The sequence below is a fragment of the Grampus griseus genome, assembly GCF_964374135.1.
Source record: "Grampus griseus genome assembly, chromosome: 15".
Lineage (NCBI taxonomy): Eukaryota > Metazoa > Chordata > Mammalia > Artiodactyla > Delphinidae > Grampus > Grampus griseus.
Window position 1 is genome coordinate 19,608,723 of NC_139009.1, and position 23,311 is coordinate 19,632,033.

A 23,311-nucleotide genomic window follows, 5' to 3' on the forward strand; every position below is an offset into this window, starting at 1 on the left:
ATATAACATGAGAACTGCTATAACAGAGGTGTACTTAAAATGTTACAGAAACACAGATAAAAAACCAATTCAGTAAAGATCCAGACTATGAATTTTAACCTGTTCTGGGCCTTGTTTTAAGTACGTGTCAATCCCGTAAAGGATTTACCAATATTCTCTAAATCAGTAAGAGCATAAACATACATTTCAACCTTATAGCCAAACAGCAAGTGTTAGCTCACACATTTCCAATCTCTGAAATATTTTCATTTATTAATCTGTATAATATTAGGTATCCTAATGCTAGAAAGTCAAATAATGATTTTAATAAAACTAAATGTAGATTGGGTTTCTAAAAATATGACCAATGATTATAATAAATTGCGAGAAGAAAAAAAAAAAGCACATACAGCCAATATTTACATAGTAATATCACTCTTATTTATAATAGTTTCTAGACTAATTATTTAGTTTTATAAAGTAAAAATCATGCAACCAAGGGTAAAGTTAAATTAAACTTGTAAAAGAGTGCTTTATAACTGTATAATACTTCTTTAGAATAAAGTAATTCTTACCTTCTGGAGTTGGAATGCACCCCAAGAAAATGAAAGAAGGAAAAAAAAAAGAGCTTTTAATTTTTCTTTACAAAGCAACAATAAAGCCAAAAAATAAACTCTCCCCTCCCCTCCCAGAACATACAATTCTTCAAATTAGTACCCTCCCCAACACTTTGCTACATAAAACATTAATTTCTTCTTTAGAATTTACAAGTTAGTCTCAAATATCAGTGTCCAAAATACATCAATAGTCTAAACCATTTCAGATAACAGTTGCAGCACCTCAATTACGTGGCAGAGTAAAACTATTACAGCAGCTTAAAGTTAATGTGGATCCAGTGAATATTCCCCACTCTTTAATATCCTTCCCATGCATTTCAAATTTCAAGGAGCCATCATAAAGCCATCAGCTATAGACCCTAAGGTTTATTAGCTTCCCCTTTGTTCCATAACGGAACTCATTATGAAGCTAAATAACAATAGATAAGAATACTCTTTTCTGTTAATATCCAAGCATTTTGTGTTTGTTTTTTCATAATTAATCCTTTTGACATCCCTACAAGGTTTGCAGGCTTGAAAGTAGACTGCAACTAGCAGGTAAAGAAAATGCAGGCTGAACTCAAAGGTATCAGCCAACCTTAGATAAATATGGTATCAATTTAATTAATAATGTTCTTTATTCTTAAACTAAGCTCTTCCTAGTGAAATCACCTCAAGGCAATTCAGTTTTGCAGACAGTCAAATGATCTGCTCTGTGGCGATGATTTCTGCTGAAAAGTAGTAGAAAACGTTGACTTTATTTCCTTTGCTATATACTTTTATATAAGAGGTGAGGGAAAAAATTAGGTAATTGGATTAGTTTTTGGTGGGAGGTGAGCTAAAACATACTTAAATACCATGTGAGGGAGATTATTTTGTTCCTAAGTAAATGCATTTAATACTAATCAGATGCAGCTGGGACTCCTCCAAAGAGGTAAAATTTTAATCTGGCAAATGTTTATTGAGCATGATTTTAGCTAGATGGTTCCCAGAGATTTTTACAATTCCAACTCTAAAGGAGTTTGCTTGGGATACAAGACTGAGACATAAGAAAAACTCCTTGCTAGATGACGATTTTGAGCTCTGCAAGACAACAATATAAAGATCTATTTAAATGTTCCAATAAGATAGGTTCTTTAAAAATGTACTGGCCCTTTCAGAAGCCAAGTTACTATAATGGCTGGGGTTTTTATTTCAAATTCTTCCAGAAAGCAATTTACAGTTAGACAGCAACTAACCTAATGTTCTATGTTAGCACATGGTATCAATTTTATTTAAAAAACAATAGAGCAAATATACTAGTCAGAAGGGAAGGGAGAACTATAGATGTAGAGGCAGTATATACTGAAGAAAAGAACAAAAGCGAGTAATAAGCCTGAGTTTTAGTTTCACTAAGCTACTTGTCCTACCCTGGCCGAGTCTCAATCTCTATGGGCCTTAATTCTTCAGTAATAAAATGGTATACGACTATAATATCCTAATTATCTTTTCCAGCTATATCATTCTGTGACTAAAATAACGTGACTGGTTTGGAAAAGAGGTTGAGGAGGGAGAAGAAGATGAGGAATGCAAAAGAGATTACCCATTTGGGGGTGTAATTAATCAGGGGCATAATGTTGTAATAGAACTAGGTAGGCTTCATTTGTGAGGAATGCACATCCAAGTGACGTGCTTGTCCCCAAATCTGCCAATACTACTATATAAGTAGCACTTAGTCTTCCTTTCCAGGTCTTTTCCCATAAAGAACCAATGCTTTTAAATACTTCCTGGCTTGTTTCAGAGGTGACAAATAAGTAATGCTCAACCTTATTTAAAAGCTAGGCAGTTGGCTATACTCATTTATTAGCTGCACAACTTATTCACCCACACGATTTTATGGTGTAAAGGATTCAAATTCATATGGGCCTCACCAAAATTACTAATTATTATGTATCATAAACCCTTGGGACAACTCATAAATGGTCTAATTTAGAATATACTCAATCTGTGGATAATAAATTCATGAACACCCAGAATCTTTTTTCTTTCTCTTTCCTCTTCTACTCATGAATGGCAAGACCAAAAAAAACAAAAACAAAAAGGAGTAAAAGAATTGGGTCTCAGGAAATGAATACCATTTTCTTCTTTCCTAAAAACTCTTTCTCTATTAGCTGATATAAAAAGAGTCAAGATAATACAGCCAACAGAATAAGCAAAGCAGGTAAAAGAACTCTGGGGGGGTGGGGGGCGTGGTGGTAGTTATTAAAAGCAATGGTTACTTCAGAAGGAAGGCTTGAAGTCCTAAACTTAACGCTGTAAAAGCACATTTGTAAACAATAATGGCAGCCACAGCTGACTGGCAGGAAAAACTTGTTGTACAACAGATTAAGGATAGAAGTAGTAACAAGTGATAACGTTTTAAGGATTAGCAGGAATGGTCTCAAAGTGTACATAAGCACTTGATTTATGTACTATGTACTACTGTGTATGTTTTAGCAGTAGTATGTATGTTTAACGTGTATGTTTAGTTGCTCTGTTTTTAAAAATAAACCAGAATATCCAACTGTACATAAATAGTCCCTCTAGTTCTTATCTGTTAAATACATACTGGAATGCCGAGGTAATAAAATACCTGAAATTCACCCCAAAACAGGCCGGGGTGAGAGGACTATTTATAATTTATGCTGGAGGATACATACTTTTGTTTTAGTTTGGAATTTTCCAAAAGTAAAAATTTACATTAAAAAAACTGTCTTCAGTACCTAACTTACAAACCTAGACTTATAACGTAAGTTAAAGTTTATTACCACAGGAGGAAACGAATGTATTTTTAGATTCTATAACATACCTGGAACTATTTATTCATCAACATCCGAAACAGGTATTAAATATTCATCTCTGAAAACAGATACCTACTCTACAGCTCCAGATCATTACTACCTTTTAACTGCTGTCCTGACAAGTATAACAAAACCAGTCCCCACACTTGAATACGTCCCCTCACCTCTCATAAGGTTCAAACCTTTTTTTCTGAATCTACAAAATATACTCAACGAATTCTTTACTAATCAACCCTCTTCACTTTCCCAGTTTATTCCTCTGTTCTTCCTCTCTATGGTAAATGGCAGCTGTACAATCAGGCAGCCTAGAAATAATGTTTTATTTCCTCCTTCCTTACACCTCTCATATCCAATCCATCAGCAAGTCCTGAAACATGATCTCAAATCTGTCTATTCTCTTCATCCTAATCCAAACCACTACATCTTGCATAATCTAGTATAACATCCTCTTTATTCGTCTCCTTAATCCCTTCAACTCCTAAATGCTGCAGTGCATTCTTCATATATATATATATAAAATGTCAGGGGCTTCCTGGTGGCGCAGTGGTTGAGAGTCCGCCTGCCGATGCAGGGGACACGGGTTCGTGCCCCGGTCTGGGAAGATCCCACATGCCGCGGAGCGGCTGGGCCCGTGAGCCATGGCCGCTGAGCCTGCGCGTCCGGAGCCTGTGCTCCGCAACGGGAGAGGCCACAACAGTGGGAGGCCCGCATACCGCAAAAAAAAAATAAAATAAAATAATGTCAGACTACATATCATCTTGTAATTATCAGATATAAAGTAATTATCGGATGTAAGTGTTTGGTAGGTTTATTTCCATTTGAGGACTGACTACACATTTGGACAGAGCAATGCTTAAACATTCAACCATGCCAATGGATTCATACTGGTTTATTGTGTACTATTCACATCCACTTACTTATTTGGTAGGAAAAACAGGCTCCAATTATGGAACTAGTCAACACTGAGGTTCCAAACACCTAGTCATAAAACAGCTGTGTTAAATGGCCTACACCAGACTGTCTGTGATACCACCCCCCTTATTGCAATTTAAAAATGACTGGAAAACAAAGGCTACACCAAAATCTAGAATTCTATTCTAAGCCAAAGAAAAATACCATGATTCTGACTTGAAATTTGTGGTTAATCATGGAAGATTCCATGAATTTAAAGCTCAGTCCAATTTCATGATTTAAAATTGACCGGAATTTCTGGTGCTGGTGAAGACAAAGCAGGCCCACAATAGCCAGCCAGCCTTCCTGCCTGCCCATGTCTGTCTGCCTGTCTGCCTGTATCTGTCTCTCTGTCTCTCTCTCTCTGGCTAGTTACAACAAAAGACTGTGGACAAAAATGTAAAAAGCAACTTCCCACACAAAAACTTATACATGAATGTTCACAGTAACATAATTCATCATAGCCAAAAAGTGAAAATAACCAAATGTCCATCAATGGATGAATGGGTAAACAAAATGTGGCATATGTATACAATGGAATATTATTCCACAATGAAGGAATGAAGTACTGATAAATGCTACCACATGAATGATCCTTCAAATCATTATAACAAACGAAAGAAGCCAGTCACAGAAGACCCAATAGTGTATGATTTCATAACACGAAATATCCAGAATTGGCAAATCCATGGAGACAGAAAGTATGTTAGTGATTGCCTATGGCTAAGGCACGGGGAGAATTGCAGGGGACAAAGAAGGGGAGTGGCTAATCAGTACAGGGTTTCTTTTCAGGGTGATGAAAATGTTTTGGGTGAATATATTTAACAAACAAACAAAAAATCCACTGAGCTGTATGTTTTTAAAATGGTGACTTCTATGGTATGTGACTTACACGTCAATTTTTTAAAAGCAACTACTTAAAACACTGAAAATTAAGAAAGCTGGCACATTGGGAAGTCAAAACCTAACTCATATGAGAATATATAGAATAGAATTTACCCATACCCATAGAGAAGGCTGGCCTTGCCCTTGGCTTCCAAGAGATAACTGCTAGGCCCTATGAAGGCCTTGGGCCAGCCAGATAGTAACACTGTAATTCGGAGTGGGGGCTTTGAGACATACCAATAATGTGATTTAGGGTGGGGGCTTGGGTCACATGGTATCGGTTGACCACTAGAGGGGCTAGACACTGAAAACTGAATAATGCGATGGACCCCCAATAGAAACTCTAGACATCAAGGCTCAAGTAAGCTTCCTTGGGGGCAATACTCTGTGCTTATTGTCACACACTGATGTTGACAATTAACACTGTCCTAAGTCACGGGGAGAGGATGACTGGAAGCTCTGTGTTGGGTACTAGATTTGACTCTACCTTATGTGTCTCTTCCCTTGACGAATCTTAATCTGTAACCTTCCCAAAACCAAGTGTTTGTTTTCAGTGAGTTATACAAGTTCCTCTAGCAAATTATCAAGCCTTGAGAGTAGTCTTAGAAACCTGTGAACTATGCAGTTGGTATAATAAGTGAGGGCAGTCATGTGGACTATACCCTCTAACTTCAGTTGGCTAAACTCTCACAGAGTGAATTTTCTGGGGTTTATTTCTCAACACTTTGCCTAAAAAACAGGTCCTAGTTGAGGAGATGTACTACTGTAGGGGACAGATAAAATTCTAAGAATTGGGGAGTGGGGGGAGGCGTGGAATTCCTGAGAGAAAAGAACCAGACAAGGGAGTCCCCTAATTTCCACATGAGGCCTGGGCTCACCCCTGAGCTGTGTATACTTAGGACATTCCCAATTAACACAGCAAAGGCTTTAAGAACTGAACCACTACTCACATCTCAGACTCACCCTGAGTGGCACATGCATGGAACAGATGCAGAACAGCAGAGCAAAGGCTTTGAAAACTGAACTGATTATCAAACTGAAACTTACAAAAGGTAACAGAATAGTCAGAATAGCTGGGCTACGTACTTTAAAAAAACAAAGAAATCACCATTCTCCAGAAGTTTTTAACAGAAAAACAGAACATAAAACAACATAATATTCAAAACGTCCAGAATACTACCTTAAATTTCTCAATAAGCAAAGATCCAGGAAAATGTGACAAATTCTCAAGGGAAAAGACAATCAACAGCTGCCAATCCTGAGATTACCCAGATGTTGGACTTATCAGACAAAAACTTAAAAGCATTCATTATTACTATACCCATGAGGTTAGGATAAATGAACTTGAAATTAATGCGAAGACAGGTTTTCAGCAGAGAAATAGAAACTATTAAAAAAACCCCAGGGCTTCCCTAGTGGCACAGTGGTTCAGAGCCTGCCTGCCGATGCGGGGGACGCGGGTTCGTGCCCCGATCCGGGAAGATTCCACATGCCGTGGAGCGGCTGGGCCCGTAAGCCATGGCCGCTGAGCCTGTGAGTCCGGAGCCTGTGCTTCACAATGGGAGAGGCCACAACAGTGAGAGGCCCGCGTACCACAAACAAACAAAAAAACAAAAACAAACAACCCAGAAATTTTGGAATTAAAAGACATAACATCAGAAATTTGAAAAAATCTCACTGGATGGGCTCAACAGCTGAATGCAGAAGATAGAGAAAAGTGTCAGGTGATGTGACAAGAGAGCAACAGAAGTGATCCAATCTGAAATACAGACAAAAAAGGTTGGGAAAAAATGAGCAGAGACTCAGGGAACTGTGGTAAAATACCCAGAGGTAATCCCGACACTGGAAGAAGAGAAAGAATGTGGTGAAGAAAAAACATCTGAAGAATGGCTGAAAACTTGCCAAATTTGGCAAAAGACATAAAGCTACAGATTCAAGAAGCTCAGTGAATGCTAAACAGATCTAAACACAAAGAAACCCACACCTAGACACATTAAAAATCAAACTGCTGAAAGCTAAGCGTAAAGAAATTATCTTGAAAGCAACCAGAGAAAACCATGTACTGCTTACAGGAGAGCAATGATTCAAACAGCATGTATTTCTCATCAAAAACCATGGAGGCCAGAAGGCAGTGGAGCAACATTTTTAAAGTACTGAAAGACAAGAACTATCAATACCGAATTCTATATCCAACAAAAAAATTCTTCAAAATGAAGGCCAAAAAAAAAAAAAAAGACATACTCAGATGAAGGAAAACTAAGAGAATTCATCACCAGCACAGAACTGCTCTTAAAGAAATACTAAAAGGAAAGTTCTGCAGGCTAAAGAGAAATGATACTAGAGGGAAATGTGGAACTTAAGGGAACAAGGAAGAGCAAAAGAAACGGTAAACATCTGGGTAAAAATAGTCTTTCAACTATTTATGGCCTGAAAGCAAAACTAATAATATTGTCTGGTGGGTAATTCCATGTATGAGATGGAACACATATGACAACTATAACATATACAGGATGGATAAAGGGACCTAAATGGTTGTAAGGCATCTACACTTTATTTAAGATGGTAAAATATCAATCCCAAGAATTCTGTGAAAGATTGGATATGTATTATAATCTCTAGAACACCCACTTTAAACACACGCACACACAAAGAGAGTGACAGAAAGTCAATAAATAAAATACAGTGCAAAATACTCAGTTCAAAAGAAGGCAGTGGGGTTTCCTTGGTGGCGCAGTGGTTAAGAATCTGCCTGCCAATGCAGGAGACACGGGTTCGAGTCCTGGTCCAGGAAGATCCCACATGCCACGGAGCAACTAAGCCTGTGCGCCACAACTACTGAGCCTGCTCTCTAGAGCCCGGGAGCCACAACTACTGAAGCTAGCGTGCCTAGAGTCCGTGCTCCACAACAAGAGAAGCCACCGCAATGAGAAGCCCGTGCACCGCAATGAAGAGTAGCCCCTGCTAACCACAACTAGAGAAAGCCCACGCACGGCAACAAAGACCCAATGCAGCCAAAAATAAATATTTATTTTAAAAAATAAAAATAAAAATACAGATAAATTAAAAGAATGGAAAAAATAAATATCACACAAACACTAATCAAAAGTATTCTATTAGGAAATTCCCTGGTGGCCCAGTGGTTAGGACCCCGTGCTTTCACTGCCAAGGGTCTGGGTTCAATCCCTGGTCGGGGAACTAAGATCCTTAATCCTACGAGCCTCGTGCCTCACCACCAAAACGGGAAAAAAAGGTATTCTATTAGTATCCAAATAAACTTCAAAACAAAGACTATTATCAGGGATAAAGAGGGTAATTACAGAATGAACACAGGGTCAATTGACTAAGAAAACAATGCCCTTAATGCATATGTACCTAACAACAAATATGTAAAATACCTGAAGCAAAAACAGAAATAACAAAAAAGAGAAATAAACAAATGCACAATTATACCTGGAGACTTCAACACCCTTCTTTCAATTATCAATAAAACAAGTAGACAAAATCAGTAAGGATATAGACCATCTGAACACCCTATTAACCAAAATGACCTTACATTTACAGAACACTCTACCCCAGAAGAAAACATATACACATGCTTTTCAAGCATGTATGGAATATTTAATGCACCAAGATAGACCATAACCTGAATCATAAAATGATTAAAAAAAAAAAAGACAAAAACAATAGAAAAAAAGCAGTGCAACAAAATTCTGGTCTCTTTTTTTTGGTTTTTTTTTTTTTTTGCGATACGCGGGCCTCTCACTGTTGTGGCCTCTCCCGCTGCGGAGCACAGGCTCCGGACGCGCAGGCTCAGCGGCCATGGCTCACGGGCCCAGCCACTCCGCGGCATGTGGGATCTTCCCGGACCGGGGCACGAACCCGTGTTCCCTGCATCAGCAGGCGGACTCTCAACCACTGCGCCACCAGGGAAGCCCTGGTCTCTTTTTGAAAAAAAAACAATAAAATTAACAAATCTCTAGCAAGACTGACAAAGACAGGAGAGAAAATAAAAATTACCAATATCAGGAACAAAACAGGGGACTTTGCTGGCGGTTCCATCCCTGGTTGGGAACTAAGATCCCACATGCCATGTGGCACAGCCCCACCCTCACCCCCCAAAAAACCAAAAGAACAAAACAGAGATATCACTATATATTCTGCAACCATAAAAAAGACAGTGAGGGAACAGTGCAAACAATTTTACACAAATTAATTTGACAACTTAGAAGAAATGGACAAATGCTTCAGAAACAACAAACTACCAAAACTCAACTAATAAGAAACAAATAATTTGCATAGTCCTATAACCATTAAAGAAATCAAATTTGTTACTTAAAATCTCCTGAAAAAGAAACCTCCAAGTCCAGATGGTTTTCAATTGAGAATTCCACCAAAGATTTAAAGAACAAACACCAATTTTACAAAATATCTTCCAGAATACAGAAGAGGGAATGCTTTCCCCTTACGAACAAGCAGGCAAAGAAGTGTGTGCTCACCATTCTATCTCAACATAGTACTGGGAGTTCATAACAGCAAAATAAGAGAAGCGAATGGGATAGTGTAGAAGCACAGAGGCAACTCCAATGATATTTGGTGATAAGGACATTTCACAAGTGTTTTTACTATTATGTTTCATAATTTATGTATTTGTTACATATATTCTAAGTTTAGAATAATACAATTTTAGCTTAACCCAGAACAAAACAATAATAGGAGAGGATTTCAAGAAAAAGCAAATTCCAATTTGGAGACACTGGCTTTTGGGGCCTCATTCTATCCAAAATTATACGTTGGAATCAGATAATCTCTAAAGTCACCTCAGTTCTTACGTTTTTTTACTTTCTCCCATGTACAAATTTATCACTCAATTTTTTAAACCTTAAGTATAAAGAACGTGAATTTTCCATTTAAAAGCATAACTATATTTCTCGTCTATTTTCTCTGTAATTCTATGAATAAAATAATTAAAATAGTGAAGTCCCATTTGTCTCTGGTATTGAGAGCCTATTCTTCTGATGGAAACTGATCATAAATCTTAAAAATTAATCTAGTAAGAGAGTGAGGATAATATTAAAATATAAGGTGATAATTCTCCTTTAAAAAAGAAAAATATTAAAAAAAAAAAGAAAAATATTGAGAGGGGGAAGATATGTTAAAATGCAGAGGAGGGCTTCCCCGGTGGCGCAGTGGTTGAGAGTCTGCCTGCCAATGCAGGCGACACGGGTTCGTGCCCCGGTCCGGGAAGATCCCACATGCCGCGGAGCAGCTGGGCCCGTGAGCCATGGCCGCTGAGCCTGCGCGTCCGGAGCCTGTGCTCCGCAAAGGGAGAGGCCACAACAGTGAGAGGCCCGCATACCGCAAAAAAAGTAAAATAAAATAAAAAATAAAAAAAATAAAATGCAGAGGAAAAGGCCATCAGCTTTGTGGAGGTAATAACTGAGTTGATTGTAAAAGATTGTCAAGATTTTTTCATAAAGAGAGGAAGATAAATGCTGGCTTAATGTCCTGAGTAAAGATAAGAAATCTCAGATCCTATACACGCAACAGCACTGCATCAGTTTAGCTGGGGTGCAGATGGAAAGAAATCAAGTAAACAAAAGTGGTACACGGGACCACTCAATGACCTCAGTTATTCTATGGAAAAACTACTGAAGGCTTCTGTGCCAGTTACCGATTTATTGACTTTTAGCTCCAAATCCAACCTTCTTTGCCCTTCTCTGTGACAATGGAGTTGGATTCTATAAACATTTCTCCTTTGCCAGCTGGCTCACTGTTAGTTTTGTCAGTATAGTGCTGGGAGAACACTGCAGAAAGAAAAAAGGGGGTCTTTTCTTTCCAGTTTTAGTGTGCTTTTGCCTGCTTGCTCTCATGGCTTGCAGCACCCAGCAATATGAGGGACACTCAATGGTGCTCACCCTTCAGCAATGTTCAGCAGAATGCCTGTGGGTGCCTTCCCAGAAAATTCTGCTGCTGCCTCAGCTGGCTCCCCAGTTGAGAAGCCAGCAGGAGGCTTTCCAGCAAGTTCTTCTACTACCCAGAAGGCAGTTTTCTATGTGCCACCCCCGGCTATGGCACCAGTGAACTTTGTCATCCACTGGACCAGAGCCCCACCTTCTCCAGGGAGAGCTGAATCACAACCCCTATGGACATGGAGGGGCCTCCTTGAAAGTTATTCCTTCCTGGGGCATGCTGCCTCAGCCCTACAGGTAGCAGCTGCTTCCCATATCTGTTATTACTGTATTCTTCTGTGTTATCTTTACCTTTCAATAGTTAACTCTTGGTTACCAGTTATTAACTTCCAGTTAATAAATTAACCAGTTAATAACTTCCCTGTTCAAACCATGTAGCTTCTGTCTGCTGATTGGACCCTGAGAACTACAGAATATAGCTCAAAGATGCAGAGATCTTTTACAAACTTAATTTTAAAAGATTAAAAAAAGAATGCCCCAAAGTCCAGAAACAGCTCCATGAAGCTGTGTGAGTATATTCAGGAGGCTGGAGTTTGAATTACCTCTGGGGTTTGTATTCATGACCGATGGGATAGTTTGTAATCACAGGAAGAAGTATGGACTCAAATCAGGAGAAAACAGGAATAAAGGGAGGCACTGAGATAGTTTTCCTGTAAACTGTAAATATCTTAAGACATCATCATCAGACAAAAAGGAAACATCTTAAGTTTTTGAAAGGCTATTTTAAACACTGATGGCTAATGACAGCCATTTACTGTACCAGTTACATTGATTCAAGATAAAATAAAACCCTGAATAATTTCCCTTAGAAAGAAACTGAAGTACACATACTGTATGAAGTGGATACATCTGTCTCTCTGAACCCTTGATTTCATTTGCAGTATCTTGAGAGGGAAACAAAAATAACTATTCCTTCAATATTTAGATTCACATAAATGTATAGCATGATCTAGACTCAATAACACATCAGCTATAATGTGAATGGGGGTTTTTCAACCAAGTAAACTCGAAAAAACTCTCTATTCAGTCAATAATACTGACTTTTTAAAAAGGAAACTGTCTACGTAAAAACAAATGATTAAAAGCTTACAGAATTTTTTCAAAAGGTTCTAACAGTACTTCACATTTGGAACTAGCAATTCTGTGTCGAAGAGCTCAACCCTAGGAAACTACTGCTAAGTTATCATTACTATGTAAGTTAAGAGAAAGAACAATTAGGCTATATTTCAGACATGGAAAATTGAACAAGGAAGTGAGATGTCACAACAAATTGTTTAAAAACCATTTTTAATTTTCTGAAATAACTATTTACTGGCAAACAGTACAGAAACTAAAGTCTTTTTCTTTAGGAATGACCAAATACTGTAGTTAGAGCATCTATCTATCTAAATTACCAATAACTGCTACAACCTACAAGTCCCAAATTCTTTCTTTTAAAATCTTTCTATCTTTTCTTCTTCCTAGGGGCTACTTCAACCCTTTTCACATCTCCTTATCTGTTCTAAACAGAACTAAGCTCCTTTTAGAACACTTCAAAATGTTCCTTTCACCTGAAACAACAAAATCCATATCTTCCCTATGACTCCCATGGGAAACTCTATCTTTAAAACGAGTTCGTTTAGGTATCCGAAAAAAAAAAAAAAGGAATACACGAAGTCATAAGCTATTATGAGGGGGAAAATTCAAGGACCCTTTTTTTTCTCCATTTTCTAAAATGCTGATATGCTTTACAGTTATAAAACAGTATTTAATTTAAATGTTTTAATATTCTAAGAATACTGTACGTTTCTAATTCATTCATTCAAAATTCCATATTTTGGGTAAATGATTTTCAATCTTATCACCTAACTTCTTAAAGGGACTAGTACCTCAATCCTTCTCAGCCAGGAGCCAATCACTTCATTTTTAATACTTCTTTTTGTTGACTGGTTGTGGCAAAATATACATAATAAAATGGCTAAAATGGTAACTTGTATAAGTGTACGATTTAGTGGCACTAAGTATTTATTTACACTGTTGTGCAACCATTACCACTATCCATTTCAAGAACTTTTTCATCATCCCAGAGAGAAATTCTACCAATTAAACAATAACTCCCTATTCTCCCCTACTCTCAGCCCCTGGTAACCTCTATTCCATTTTCTGTCTCTAGGAGCTTGCCTATTCTAGGTATCTCATGTAAGTGGAATTGTACAATATTTGTCCTTTTGTGTCTGGCTTATTTCACTCAGCATTCTTTTAAATACATATATACATTCTCTTTCATATTTTTTTAAAATTTTTAATCGATTTACAATGTTGTGTTACTTACTACTGTACATCAAAATGAATCAGTTATACATATACTCAGCATGTTTTTAAGGTTCATCTATGTAGCATGTATCAGAATTTCATTCCTTCTTAAGGCTGAATACTATTACATTGACTGTATATACCACATTTTATTTATCCATTCATCTTCTGATGGACATTTGAGCTGCTTCCATTTTAATACATTTTAGAATAAAACAATATAGTATGGAATAATCAAAATCAAGCGAGAATCTTCAAAATGGGGGAGCAGAGGGAAAACAGCAAAGGGAAAAATAGCTAAAAAGTCTTGTATTGAGGATTAAGGAATGAAAATAAAACTGTAAAAAGGAGCACATCTTACCATCGTCGCTTCTGAGGGCCCCCAGGCCCTTGGCCTGCCTCCCCAGAGGCTCACTAAACCAGAGGCCAAAGTGCCCCCCCCTTCACCTACCACCCAAGTCCTCATGCCCTCTCAGGGCTGGGGGAGGAAGGGCTAAAGGAAGGCGGGGTTCCATGTACATATTTATCTCCCCCTTCCACATAGCCCCACAGACCTTTTGTACATTTTTACAGGGGTGCCCCTCCAAATAATCCCCCTTCCTGGTTAATTAAATGCTAAGACTGGTTCAAAAAAAAGAGCACATCTTCAATAAGCATAGTTACTTCGTTCCATAATGTACCTGAAAACTCTAAAGATTTTAAGACTACCATTAAGACACATCATGCAGCAAGAGGATAAGCTAGAACTACATTTGAATGTCATCTTCCAATCACTGATACTTCATATATTCATTAACAAGTAGGTTTGCAAGGCCTGTTACGTGCCAAGCCGGGGGCGGGGGGGAGATAAATGTCACTGCCCTCATGGAGCTACTAGCTTAATGTAAGCTATAGAGAAGCTACATGATTTTTTTGAAAGACCAAAGTGATATGTAATTTCAAATCTTAAGTGCTATAAAGAAAGAACACAGAACACTATATACCAAACTAAAAACGGAAAATGTGATCTAGATTGGGAAGTCAGCCAAAGTTCTCTGGAAGAGACATGTTCAAGCTGACACCTGAAAAAAAACAACAGTTAACTAAGTAAAGGGGTCAGCATGTACAAAGGCTGAGGTGGGAATTAGCTTCCCTACACAACTGGGAAGTGACAAAACAAAAGTGACCCCAAAAAAGCTATGGGAATGTCGATTGCACTTCAGTTAGAGAGAAGATAATAAGCAAATAAACTGAGAAGGAGCTTGCAGAGCAAGGAAGGAAAATAGGAATGTTTGGTCACTTCAGGTAATGATACAGAGTTTCAAAAAGGAAGCAGTAGTCATCTGTGTTAAGTAATGCTGAGAGGTAACAAGAGAGGCAAAACTAAAAGTCCAGTGGAGGTGACAAAATGGAAGTCACTGGTGACTTTAAAAGTACTGCTTTGTGGTCACGTAACTGTATCACCACAATATAGTTTAACCAAGAATAGCTTCTTGTGAGTTGTTACTAAGTGAAGTCAGAAGCTATTTTTGATGACTCCACCATCTTGCTACATTTTTTTTTTAAGTTCTTCTTTTTTTCCCCTTCTGTTCTTTATTTATTTAGTATTCTTTCTTATTTACTGTTCTTGCCTACTCTCTAGAAATAATAATGACAAGTTTAAAGTCAGAGCCTTACTGTGTTAGAGATAAACGATCCTGCAATTGTCATTTAGACCTAGGGCACTGATGGAGTCGGATCTCTTTTATTTTTTTTTATTTTTTTTTTGCGGTACGCAGGCCTCTCACTGCTGTGGCCTCCCCCGTTGCGGAGCCCAGGCTCTGGACGCGCAGGCTCAGCGGCCATGGCTCACGGGCCCAGCCGCTCCGCGGTATGTGGGATCTTCCTGGACCAGGGCATGAACCCGTGTCCCCTGCATCGGCAGGTGGACTCTCAACCACTGCGCCACCAGGGAAGCCCGAGTCTGATCTCTTTACATAAGATTTCCTGGTCTATTTCCCCAGTGTGTATTTTTAGGAATAGAAAATTTTATGAAATTTTTACGAATAGTCTAATTTTATGAAAAGAAATGAAATCTCTTGCTCATTCCTGTTCTATAAAACCCAATAGTGTTATAAAAAAAATTAGAATACGTTAGTAGAATTTGTTCCTCAGAGTAATAACCAAATGCCATAGTGCTCCCTCCTTTCTCATCATTGTGACAATCAAAAATAGCCCCCCAAAATCCTAACCACTTTCGCTATGGGTATTACACTATACCAGGGGTCCCCAACCTTTTTGACACCAGGGACTAGTTTCATGGAAGACAATTTTTCCATTAACTGGGGCAGGGGGTGGGGTGGGTGGAGGATGATTTGGGGACGATTCAAGTACATTACACTTATTGTGCACTTTTTTTCCATTATTACATTGTAATATATAATGAAATAATTGTACAACTCACCTTAATGCAGAATCAGTGGGAGCCCTGAGCTTGTTTTCACTTGTCACTCACTGATAGGATTTTGATATGAGTCTGCAAGCAATTGATTTATTACGGTCTCTGTGCAGTCAAACCTCACTAATGATAATCTGTATTTGCAGCCGCTCCCCAGCACTTGTATCACAGCCTCAGCTCCACCTCAGATCATCAGGCATTAGATTCGCATAAGGAGCACACAACCTAGATCCCTCGCATGAGCAGTTCACAGTAGGGTTCCTATAAAAATCTAATGCTGCAGCTGATCTGACAGGAGGCAGAGCTCAGGCGGTAATGCAAGTGATGGGGAGCGGCTGTAAATACAGATGAAGCTTCACTCGCTCGCCCGCCACTCACCTCCTGCTGTGCGGCCCAGTTCCTAATAGGCCATGGACCACTAGTGGTCTGTGGCCCGTGGGGTTGGGGACCCCTGCACTATACCAGCCCCAGGTGAGAACAACTAGTAGCACTGTAACCTTTTTCTCTTAATGAAAATATCTCTAATGTAGACACCCGGATTTCTGCCTTAACATATAAAATATAATGACCATAATTTTAATATTTCTTGATGGCAGAGGGTCTTGACTATGAACAGTGACTATTATGTGCTATTGTAATATAATAAAGCTCTTAGAAATTAAAGTGTGTTCTATCTTTGGTCCTATATTAATTGACCCCAGGCTGTTTTATTTGAACATAGTAAGACTATTACTTGAAACACATACTGCTTTATGTATCTTTTCCATTTAATTCTTTTTGGCCAAGGTTATTTTTTCCTAGACTGTTTACATCTACCATTCTCCCTGAACTAGAGGACTTCTAAATTTGCTAATGACTAAGCTTATTAAATCAAAAGCCTGAACTGATAGATGAAGGCTTGAAGATGGCTCCAGGCCTTCCTAAGAATTAAAGTGCATGGGTGTGGAGATAGCAACCTTCTAAGAATTTTTTTCTAACTTGCTTTTGGTTTTGTAACTGTGCTATGACTGAAAACTCCAAAGATCTGAGCTGAATAAATCATAAATTAACAAAGCAGTTATTACTAAATAATCAATCTTCAGGACTAAAGTAGACTGCTATATACTATAAAATATTCTAATCAAGTATTATAATTATTACTAATAATACTTAAATAACTCACCTGATTTCTTTTAGTCCTTCTCTCTGGATAACTTGAAGAATTTCTTTATGACTCATGGGTGTATTGGGATATTTTTCTAAGACCTGAGAAACAAGTATATAATAGTAAATTATTTTAATTTCTTATTATAATTACATATATAAATTATATTTATTATAGCTATGTATTAATTTCCTCCAGCATATACAAATCCAGAGACTTTTCATCCCTTAAATTTTTGGATAATAAGTGGAAAATTAATGAAACGTAAATAGGATATTCTCTCCTTCAGTCACAAACCCTAAGTCAAATCCTGAAGCAGAAATGGATCAAAAAAGATAAGATTAATAATTCAATTATTATTAATGCATAATGTGAAATTATGTTTACTTTCTGCCTCCACTCCCTCATCACATGACTACCTGTGGACTTACTGGAAGCACCTTGAAGATTATCCATCTTTACATCTCCAAACAAAGTCTAGTACATCTTGGTTGCTCAGTAATTTCTTAACCAAAACAAAAGAACAATACAGTTATAATGAAATTAAAATGGTATCCGTGTTCTGGTTCTGGTGAAGATGATGTAATAAGCATAAATTATCCTGTCTCTCCCGAATACAACTAAAAACCTGGACAGAATGCATGGAGCAGCTATCTGAGGACTCTGAAAATGGTAGCAGTTGGTTTCAGGGAGGAAACCAAAATTAGAAGTACTACTAACCCAGCAGTGAGTTTCCTGGTTTTGTTTCCCCTAGGTAGACTCAAGGGCAGTCCAAACTCAGAACTGCACAGTAAGTGCAGACAGAAATGGCTCCAAGAGAAGTCTTCTCTTTTTTTTGTCCAAAAAGCAGTAAAGGGGGCCCCTAAAAGGGAGGACAATCCTCTGAGGGTTTTTTTCCCTTTCTCTCAGACCCTGCCCCCAAGCAATCCAAAGGCAGCAGCTGTGGCAGTGATGATACCAGCAGTGGCTGGACAGGGACCTAAAACTTCAAGAAAGCAGATTCCTTCCGATCCCATGAGTGTGGAGGGAATTCCCATGGTTTATATTCTTTCTCCACCATCCTGTTGCTTGGCATCAAAGGCAGATGCAGTTGTGGAAGTGTGCAGCAAAACACCAAAATGAAAACCTTAGTTATCTAGCCATAGGACAAGGAAGAAGGGTCTCTAAGAGCCAGAAAGTGTCAGGGAACTTGCAAAGAGAAAGGAGCTCAAGAAAGTGACACCATGAAGTTCTATAAACACTCCTGGGGTCACCCAAGAACTATGCCTATGTGGATCTGACCCTAAACATACTATCAGGTTCCCAAATTTGCCACTCGGTGGTGTACATGCGGGACAGATAGAAACAATGGCTTTGAAAACTAGTCATTGGAATTTTAGTGCACAGAAGGGTAGGCAGAAACTTATGACCTGAACCTAACAAGACCAAATGCCCGCTTAAAAAAATCCTCCCATCCCTAAAAATAAAGTAATAACAACAACAACATTCTCCATATCATTTAAATGAGACAGAGTATCATAACGTTAACATCAAAATGTCTAATATATGATCCAAAATTACTTGACATATGAAGAACCAGGAAAATCTCAATAACTCGCAAGAGAAAAGACAACCTACACACAACAAACCCAAGATGCTACAGACTCTGGAATTTTCAGACAAAGACTTTAAGGCAGCTACTATAACCATGCTTCAAGAAGCCAGAAAGATGATTCTTGGGGGGAAAAAAAATAGTTAAGAGTCTCAGCAGAGAAGTAAGATTCATTACATTATTGTGTGTGTGCCTATGTGGTGTATAAAGCAAATAAAAATTTAAGACTAAAAAACACAATATCCAAAGTAAACCCAAAATTCTCTGGAGGGGCTCGACTGTAGAAGGGAGATAACAGAGGAGAGAATCAGTAAACCTGAAGATAGAGCAATAGAAACTATCCAATCTGATGAACAGAGAGAAAAATGATAGAAAAAATAAATGAACAAAGCCAACGGGACAATATCAAAAGGTTTAACATTCATGTCATCAGAGTCCCCAAAGGAGAAGATAAAGAGTAGCACACAGAAAACATACTTAAAGAAATAGCAGCAGAAAACTTCCCAAATTTGGTGAAAGATATACACTTACAATTTCAAGAGAATCAATGAATCTCAAACAACATAAATTCAAAGAAACCTGTACCCAGATATATCATAATCAAATTACTGAAAACTAAAGAAAATTTTAAAATCTTGAAGGCAGCCAAGGAAAAACAACCTTCCACTTAGGAGAAAAACAATTCCACTGACTGTGGGTTTCTCATCAGAAACTATGGAAGGCAGAAACAGTGAAGAACATTTCTAAGTGCTGAAAGGGAAGGACTTAATTCCAAAATTCCTATCTAGCAAAAATATCCTCCAAAAATGAAGGGGAAATCAAGACATTCTTAGATTAAAGGGAAATGAAGAGTATTTGCCATTAACAGACTTCTATTTTATTTTATTTATTTTTAAATTTATTTATTTATTTTTGGCTGCGTTGGGTCTTCGTTGCTGCACGCCGGCTTTCTCTAGTTGCAGCGAGCGGGGACTACTCTCCGTTGCAGTGCGAGGGCTTCTCATTGTGGTGGCTTCTCTTGTTGTGGGGCACGGGCTCCAGGCGCGCAGGCTTCAGTAGCTGTGGCTCAGTAGTTGTGGCGCACGGGCTTAGTTGCCTCCGTGGCATGTGGGCTCTTCCCAGACCAAGGCTCGAACCCGTGTCTCCTGCACTGGCAGGCAGATTCTTAACCACTGTGCCACCAGGGGAGTCCTAACAGGCTTACTTTAAATTGACTTCTTTTAAGTCAATTCTGGTTTCTTTACTTTTTTATTTTTAATCCAAATTTTAGGTAGAAACTCTCTTATACCTAAATCACTTTCTATTCTTAGAACCCTTGGCAATTAACAAATGCAAGTGAAAGCTAAAATTGAACCAATTCTGAATAATCTATACTATACTATCAAAAGAATATCCATTAGTACAGCAAGTCAAAAACAACAGATACAGGACTTGTGTAATAGAAACCACTTGAAGTCAGATATCCTAGGATCAGCCAGTAAGGTATCAAAATGTGATGTCAACAACTACCATTTATAAAGAAGACACAAACAAGTGCAGATCATTCTCTCAGTTAAACGTCTCAGCAACCTTAAAAGACAAGCCTTATTACCCTCATTTAAAAAGTGGGATAACTAATGCTCAATAAGCAAATTTCCAAACATAATGCAGCAAGACAAGTGGCAGTCGGCATTCAAACTCAGGGATATCCTGCATCCTACAGCTCACTGTGTCCTGGTCTGCATCTCTTTTTTCATTTGTTTAATCATAAAATCCAACAAATATATTTCTGTTTGTCATCCTCCCTGAGCTCTATACTACATCAGATAAATGTTATTAACCTTTCCCTCCTTAGACACTGCTCTCTCCAGACCTTTTTTTCCCAAAATGTTTCTTCTTGGTCTTTTTCTGTGGCCATCCCTTAAATACTTTACAAGCATCATTTTGCAGCTTTTGCTTTTCACTCCAACCCTCCCTGAATAAAATCATCCATTCCCAAGACTTCATCAATCACCCCTATTTTGATAAATGAAAAGAAGCAGCACAGTCCGTTTATAACTGCTTTTAAACATCAACCTCGGATGTTCCATCTCAAACTTAACATGTCCAAAATTTAACTTACTACCTTTATCCAAATTAAGGCCCATACAGAAAACTGGACCTGTATTTACTGTCTATATACTATTATAAAATTGTATAAAATTACTGAAAAAGAAAAAAAATACACCATGGACATGAGCAGATAGCTCATAAAAGAGTTAAAACAACTGGATAAAAGACATATGAAAAAATATTTGCATACTGAAATACTTACAGATGAAATTATATGATGTTGGGGATTTGCTTCAAAATTACACAAGAAGAAATTTAGATAGGAGTTTAAGTATTGCAAGACTGGCTATAAGCTGATAATTATAGAAGCTACAAGATGGGTACAAAGATATTATATTATTGTTGGCTTTTGTGTACACATTCAATATCCCATAATAAAATTTTATGGGAAAAACGATATTGAATGTCTGACTTCACTAACAATTAAATACAAAAAAAATCACTTTTCAATGGTTTTTTCCCCTACTATTTTGGATAGCAAAAACATGGCAATAGTAAATGAACACCATGAAATGGAAATGTACACACAATCTATTGATAATATAAGAAAATATTCATTATATTACTCAATAAAGAAAAAAGTTTAAAGGCTTCTTATCTAATAATAAGATATTAACAAAACTGGTATACCTACACAATTGAATATTATATAGCTATACATGAAAAGACACTGTGTGGGGGCTGGGGACAGGGGGTCTTCTTTCAGTCTTCCTCAAATCTTGGTGTGGAATACAGGTTCTGGACAACAGAATGTGAGGGGGAGTGATAGGGAGTGATAACTTCAAAAACCCAGATTTTCAAAAGGCAGGGACACATCCCTCTTTGGCCCTTCCTCCACCCTGTTGATTTTAAAGTGGAGGAGGTAACAAAGCCATTCTGAACCATACAGATAAGGATGCACCCTAAGAACGGTGGACTAACTACACCTCCAGACTGTTGCATGAAAGAGAAATAAACTTCCAAATCATTTAAGGAACTGTTATAGGCAGCCAAAGTTATGCCTAATATGACTCACCAATCTATTCACATGACACTTAAGTAATCGTCCTAAAACTTAAATTACATATTCCTCTGGGTTTTTTTTGTTTTTTTGCGGTACACGGGCCTCTCACTGCTGTGGCCTCTCCCGTTGCGGAGCACAGGCTCCGGACATGCAGGCCCAGCGGCCATGGCTCACGGGCCCAGCCGCTCTGCGGCATGTGGGATCTTCCCGGACTGGGGCATGAACCTGTGTCCCCTGCATCGGCAGGCAGACTCTCAACCACTGCACCACCAGGGAAGCCTCTATTCCTCTGATTTTTAAGCTCCCTGTCACTTTTTTAAAAAAATTAACTAAAATTAAAATAAAATCTGAATTCCCAATACAGTTTAAAAGATTCTACATGAAACTCTACATCTCGCTTTTCTCATATTACCTTCTTGCCCTTTCTCAAACATAACCAATTCATTCCTTATTCAGGGTCTCTATACCTGCTCCCTCCTCTTGCAATGTTTTTCCCCAGAGATTCATGGACTCTCTCCCTCACTTCACTTCTTCAGAGATATTCCTGACCACTCTAAAATACACTCAGACACTCACAAGCACCACCACTGCTAAACACACACACACATTTTATTACTTTAGCCAGATTTTCCCCCCAGCTTTACTGAGATATAATCGACAAATAACACTATGTAAGTTTAAGGTGTACAACGTGATGATTTGATATACATATATATTGTTCAATGATTACCACATTAAGGGTTGATTAACACATTCATTGCCTCACACAGGTACCCTTTTCTGTGTGTGATGACAACATTTCAGACCTACTCTGTAAGCAAATTTCAAGTATATAATGCAGTATTGTTAACTATAGTCATCATGCTGTGCATCAGATCCCCAGAACATATTCATCTTATAACTGCTCATTTGTATCCTTCGACCAACATCTCCCAATTTCTCCTACCACTCAACTCCTGGTAACCATCAATCTACACTGTTTCTAAGAGTTTAACTTCTTTGGATTCCATATATAAATGAGATCATGCAGTATTTGTCTCTGTCTGACTTATTTCACTTAGCAGAACGCCTTCAAGGTTCACCTAAGTTGTCGCATATGGTACATTTTCCTCTTTTTATGGCTGAATAATATTATTACATACATATATATATAAATTTTCTTTATCCAGTCATCTGTTGTTGGACACTTACGTTTTTTCCATGTCTTGGCTACTGTGAAAAATCCTGCAATGAACCAAGGGTGCAGATATCTCTCCAAGACAGTAATTTCATTTCCTTCGGATATATCCCCAGAAGTAGGACTGCTGGATCATATGGTAGTTCTATTTTTAATTTTTTGAGGAACCTACAAACTGTTTTCCATAATGCTGTACCAATTTACGTAACATAAAAAGAGTTCTTACGTAGAGATATACACATAAAAGATGGCCAAAAAAGAACACAAAAGACTGATATCCCTTTCAAAGAAAAACTCGAGCTCACCCCAAACATTAAAGACATATCTTCCTATAGTGCTGCCCAGATAATACATACAAAAATTTTACATCTTTCTCTTAATTCCTACATACAACTGCC

At 38.0% G+C, this 23,311-nt stretch overlaps 1 protein-coding gene across 1 annotated transcript in view; it reads right to left on the reverse strand.

Annotated features, from left to right (window-relative positions):
- Window positions 1-23,311, reverse strand: part of ASXL2 (ASXL transcriptional regulator 2) — a 130,299-nt gene that overhangs the window by 67,317 nt on the left and 39,671 nt on the right. The window contains exon 2 of the mRNA XM_082672073.1: window positions 17,070-17,152. Coding sequence (XP_082528199.1) covers window positions 17,070-17,152 — 83 coding nt within the window. The remainder of the gene's footprint in view (window positions 1-17,069; window positions 17,153-23,311) is intronic.